Consider the following 4,654-nt stretch of genomic DNA (forward strand, 5'->3'; position numbering starts at 1 on the left):
AATCTGTTTCCTCATCTCTATAAGAACAATAAACTCATATTAGGCATTCAATTACCACTTGTCAGGCTCTCAGCATTCACCGTCTCTAATCCTCACAGGGTCTCGTCACCCCATTTTACAGAAGAGAACCCTGAGCCTTGGCAAGGGGAGTGACTTGCCAGGTTGGCAGCAGGGCAGGATCGCCTGGTGCCGGGTCAAACTCAAAAAATTGTTTTGTGACTCCAAGAGGGGGAGGTGACATAGCCCTGCAAATCGTCAACGCCGGGGATGCACGAGTCCGAGCCCGGGGGCGTGGCGAACGCGGGCCGGGAGACTGGGGTGCGCAGAGGGGTGGCTCGGAGTTCCGGGCGGCGGCAGGAAGGTCGGTGCGCGCGGCGATCCCGAGGGCCGGAGGCGGGCTCCGCGCGGCGCGGCCGGGCCAGGAGGGGGTGCGGCCCGCCCCAGCCCGGCGCCGCGGCCCCTTTAAGGGCGGGCGGGGCGCCCTCTGGCGGCGGAGCGGCGCCCGCGGCCCGAGCCGGAGCCGAATCCCGGAGCCGGAGCGCAGCGGAGCCGGGGCCGAGCGGGCCGAGCGGGCCGAGCCAGCAGCCGAGCTGGGGGCGCGGGCGGGCGGCATGTACCGGGCCCGGGCGGCGCGGGCGGGGCCGGAGCCCGGCAGCCCGGGGCGCTTTGGGATCCTGAGCACCGGGCAGCTCCGGGACCTGCTTCAGGACGAGCCCAAGCTGGACCGGATCGTGCGGCTCAGCAGGAAGGTAGCGCGGGGGGCGCCGGCGGGGGGCGCGGGGGCCGGGCCGCGGCCTGGCGGACCTGGCGGCCGAGCGAAGGGCCGCGCCGGCGGGGCCGCGGGGCCGCCCGGGGCGCGGGAGCCTGGCACGTCCGAGTGGGCCCCGCGGAGCCGCCCCCGGGGGAGGGGGCGCCCGGGGCCGGCCTGGGCGGGTGGGGCGCGGGGGACCCGGGGAGGCGCCCGTGCACCCCCGGGATGGCCGCGAGGCGTGTCCTACAGCGGATGCTCCGGGGAGGTGTGTTCTGGGGCCAGGGGGCGGCTGTGTTGTGGGGGGCCCTGGCTCGCACACCCACGTTCTGTAGGGCCAGAAAGGGGAGGCGCCTTCCACGGGGAGAAGTAGGGGCCCGGGTGGCGGCTGGGGGGGACCGTTGGGGGGCAGGCGGACGCATTCTGGGGGCGCAGGGGGAGGCTTTGTGTCCTCCGCTGGGGAGGGGTGCTGGCGGGGAGGTGTGTGTTCTGTAGGCCGCCAGGAGAGAAAGTTGTGTATTTCACAGGAGCTAGGCCCGGGCTGCTCGGCTGGGGGGGCCGAAGGGGAAAGTGTGCTGGAGGGCGGCGGGCGGGTGGGGGGGTCGTGCCTTCTCCAGGAGCAGGTGGGAAGGGCTCGGCACCCCCATAAACAGAGGCAAGGAGCCTTCTCCAGGGCCCGGAAGGACAGGGGGCTGCTTTCTGCACGAGAAGGAAAGCAGGGAGCGAGGGAAAGGGGGTGTGTGTTCCTTGGGGTGTGGGGATTCCAGGGCAGGGCAAGGAGGAGGGGGTGTGCCGGGAAGAGAAGGTGAGGCCAGGGGGTTCCATGAAGGGACAGGGCGGGACCTCACTCTGGAGAGTGAGGGGTGGGGGCGGTGTGTTCAGCACAAACACCTGAGGAGGAAGCAGACAAAGGCCTGGAACGAGAGCCCATGCATGGAAAATGGGACAGAGGAGGGAGGGGGGCTCCTCAGGGACCGGGGCAGACATATTAATTGAAAAATTAAAAATTAACTAACATTTGTAGAAGCCTTCATAGTTTTCCTCACTTAGATCGCACAACGCTGGGAGGTAGGCGCTTTTAGAACGCTTTTGGAGAAGAGGAAACCGAGGCCCAGAGCAGCGAGGTGCCCTGTCCAGGGCCACAGGGGGAGGTGGCTCAAGGCCAAGCCTGGCCTCCGGCAACCCTGCACCTGAACGCCGGGGCCTCGCCCCCCGAGCAGGCCTCAGCTCTTCTCTGCCGGCAGTTCCAGGGCCTGCAGCTGGAGCGCGAGGCATGCCTGGCCTCCAACTACGCGCTGGCCAAGGAGAACCTGGCACTGCGGCCCCGCCTGGAGATGGGCCGGGCTGCCCTGGCCATCAAGTACCAGGAGCTGCGCGAGGTGGCTGAGAACTGTGCTGACAAGCTGCAGCGACTGGGTGAGGAGGCAGCTCGGAGAACTGCCCTGGGTGGGCGGGTGGGGGGCAGCCGGCCATCTGGCTGGTTGTCGCTTGGGAAGTGCCCGGCTCTGAAGTGTGGAACTCGGGCAGAACTATTCCCTGACAAATTTGAGGGTCGCTGCTCCAGGCCTCCTGGAAAACAGAGATGGGGAAGTGAGCAGTAGGTGAGTAGAGCAGGGGTGGGGGGGCCTGGGTTGCCCCAGGAGACTGAGCACCTGCTTTCTCTTTTGCACTGGGGCTGAGGGCAGAGCCTGGGGGGAGCGCTGTGCACCAGCTGCTCACACAGGCAGCGTGCAGGTGGGGAAACAGAGGCTCCAAGCGGGGAAGGGCAGCCTAGAACATCTGAGACAGTGGGAGAGTCAGGATTGGACCCTGCGCTTGGGCCTGTCCGTCCCGGGCGATGGGCTCAGAGGGCAGGGGCTGTTCACGCCGTCCCTCTGTGGCCCTCAGAAGAGAGTGTACATCGCTGGAGCCCCCACTGTGCGCTGGGCTGGCTGCAGGCAGAGCTGGAAGAAGCTGAGCAGGAGGCTGAGGTGAGGCTGGTGGTCCTGGGGACAGGGCCAGAGTCCCATCCCATCCCAGCCCTGGGCTCAGGGCATCCCTCCTCCAGGAAGTCTTCCAGAGTGTGCAGCCCACAGGAGCGCGGGGAGCATTGCTGTCCACACCCTCCCCACCTGTGGCTTCTCTCCTGGCTCCCTGTGGACGTCTCAGGGTAGTGCAGGGCAGGGACCACCCAGGAACTGGGAGAGACCTCTTAGTGCTGGGCTGGAAGTGGGAAACTCAGTGAGCTGCTGGGTTAGGGGAAGAGGAGACCTTGGCCTTGATGAGATGCACTTAAGTCTGTACTTGAGCTGCATCCCGGTCTTGGGCCCTGCACCTCTGACCCAGCACATGTGGTGATGGTGCCCTCATTTTATAAGGGGGGAAATCAAGGCTTGAGAGTGGAGGACATTTGTCTGCAGACACAGCAAGTCTGAGGCAGGCCCAGCTGCAAGTCAGGTGCCCTGCTACCCAGCTGAGGGGTGGCCACCAGGGGAGGGGATTCGGGGTAGGGGAGGGAGAGAGGGCCAGCCCCAGCCTTTGGACCTGCTCCTGTCAAACGCTTTTCCCTCCCGTCCCAGGAGCAGATGGAGCAGCTGCTGCTGGGGGAGCAGAGCCTGGAGGCCTTCCTGCCCGCCTTCCAGCGCGGCCGCGCGCTGGCCCACCTGAGGCGGACCCAGGCCGAGAAGCTGCAGGAGCTGCTGCGGCGCCGGGAGCGGGCTGCCCAGCCAGCCCCCGCTGCTGCGGCGGATCCCCCCAAGCCCTTCCCCGCGGCAGCTGTCCTGCCCACCGGAGCCGCGCGGGGGCCCCCGGCAGTGCCCCGGAGCCTGCCCCCCTTGGACTCCCGCCCAGTGCCCCCGCTGAAGGGCTCCCCGGGGGGCCCCCTGGGCCCAGCCCCGCTGCTGAGCCCTCGGCCCTCGCAGCCAGAGCCGCCCCACCGGTAGGATTCAGGGTACGGCCCCCCGGTGGGGGGCCCAGACAAACTTAATGCGTGGCTCCTCCTCCAACCCCCACTGCCTGGGTGGGGGGAGGGGCAGGCCCCTCCCCCTGGCCTCGGGCAGGCCCTGGCCCTGGAGGCTGAGCTGGGGAGGAGGGTCACCTGGAAGATGCCCAGAGAGGGCCGGGGCGGGGCGGGCAGGGTGTTGTGCCTCTGGCGCTGAGGAAACTGCCTTTTCTGCCTCCCCCGATGGGACCCCCCGGGGCGACGGGCCAGCCCCCTAGAGAACCTTACTCACCCAGGGGGCTCGGGAAGATGACCGCCTCCCGCAGAGGGGCCCTGCCTAGGGGGCCCATGGTGCCCCACCACTCCCCTGGGCTCGCACAACACCAAGGTCAGTGGGAGCGTTTTCCATCCTATCCCGAGCTTACCTTTTCCCCAGCTCTGGGCCACCACCTAGGAGCCAGGTGGTCAGGTCCCAGCCACAGGGCCAGGGACACCATAGTCCTGGGGCTACTCCAAGCCCCATCGGGCCCCAGAACCGGGGGCCAGGTAGGCCAGGGGCTGCTGACCTGCACAGGTGAGAGTGGGCCATCCCCAGGAAAGACCATTCTGTATTTTTCTGTCCCCCGTCTCCTTAGAATGGAACCTTTTTGAGGGCAGGTCCTTGTCTTTGTATGTTTTGTCCCCAGCCCCGCCTCCCGGGGGCCGTCAATAAATGTGATGATGAGGCTGACGCTGCTGCCCGCCTCCTCTCTGCTCCCTCTGCCAGCCACTCCGCCGTCGCTGCCTCCACAGCTCAGCTGCTGCGCCTCCTCTCCAGATGCCCTCCCTTCCTCTCTGCCCATCCAAAGCCCAGCTGTCCTTCAGCTGCTGCACCGCTCCTGCCTCTTACACGAAGCCTTCTCTGAGTACCAGCCCACGAGTCTTTCCTAATTCTAAATTTGCCAGCACTCCCGGCCACAAGCACATTCCGCTCCTTTCTGCCTCAC

General features: G+C 67.2%; 1 protein-coding gene across 1 annotated transcript; it reads left to right on the forward strand.

Moving 5' to 3' along the window:
• Window positions 1–481: 481 nt before the first annotated feature.
• On the forward strand, window positions 482–4,398 carry VPS37D (VPS37D subunit of ESCRT-I). The gene is made up of 4 exons (XM_058285930.1): window positions 482–749; window positions 1,993–2,164; window positions 2,636–2,718; window positions 3,307–4,398. The coding sequence occupies exons 1-4, from the start codon at window positions 612–614 to the stop codon at window positions 3,667–3,669; spliced, it is 756 nt and encodes a 251-aa protein (XP_058141913.1). The 5' UTR covers window positions 482–611; the 3' UTR covers window positions 3,670–4,398.
• The last annotated feature ends 256 nt before the right edge of the window (window positions 4,399–4,654 follow it).

The sequence above is a fragment of the Dasypus novemcinctus genome, chromosome 23 (assembly GCF_030445035.2).
Source record: "Dasypus novemcinctus isolate mDasNov1 chromosome 23, mDasNov1.1.hap2, whole genome shotgun sequence".
Classification (NCBI taxonomy): Eukaryota; Metazoa; Chordata; class Mammalia; order Cingulata; family Dasypodidae; genus Dasypus; species Dasypus novemcinctus.

Excerpts from the sequence above, each read along its gene's own strand:
- VPS37D (XM_058285930.1), top strand. The coding sequence starts at position 612 with ATGTACCGGGCCCGGGCGGCGCGGGCGGGGCCGGAGCCCGGCAGCCCG. Across the intron at positions 750-1,992 it reads TCGTGCGGCTCAGCAGGAAG|TTCCAGGGCCTGCAGCTGGA; the intron begins GTAGCGCGGGGG and ends CTCTGCCGGCAG. Across the intron at positions 2,719-3,306 it reads AAGCTGAGCAGGAGGCTGAG|GAGCAGATGGAGCAGCTGCT; the intron begins GTGAGGCTGGTG and ends CTCCCGTCCCAG.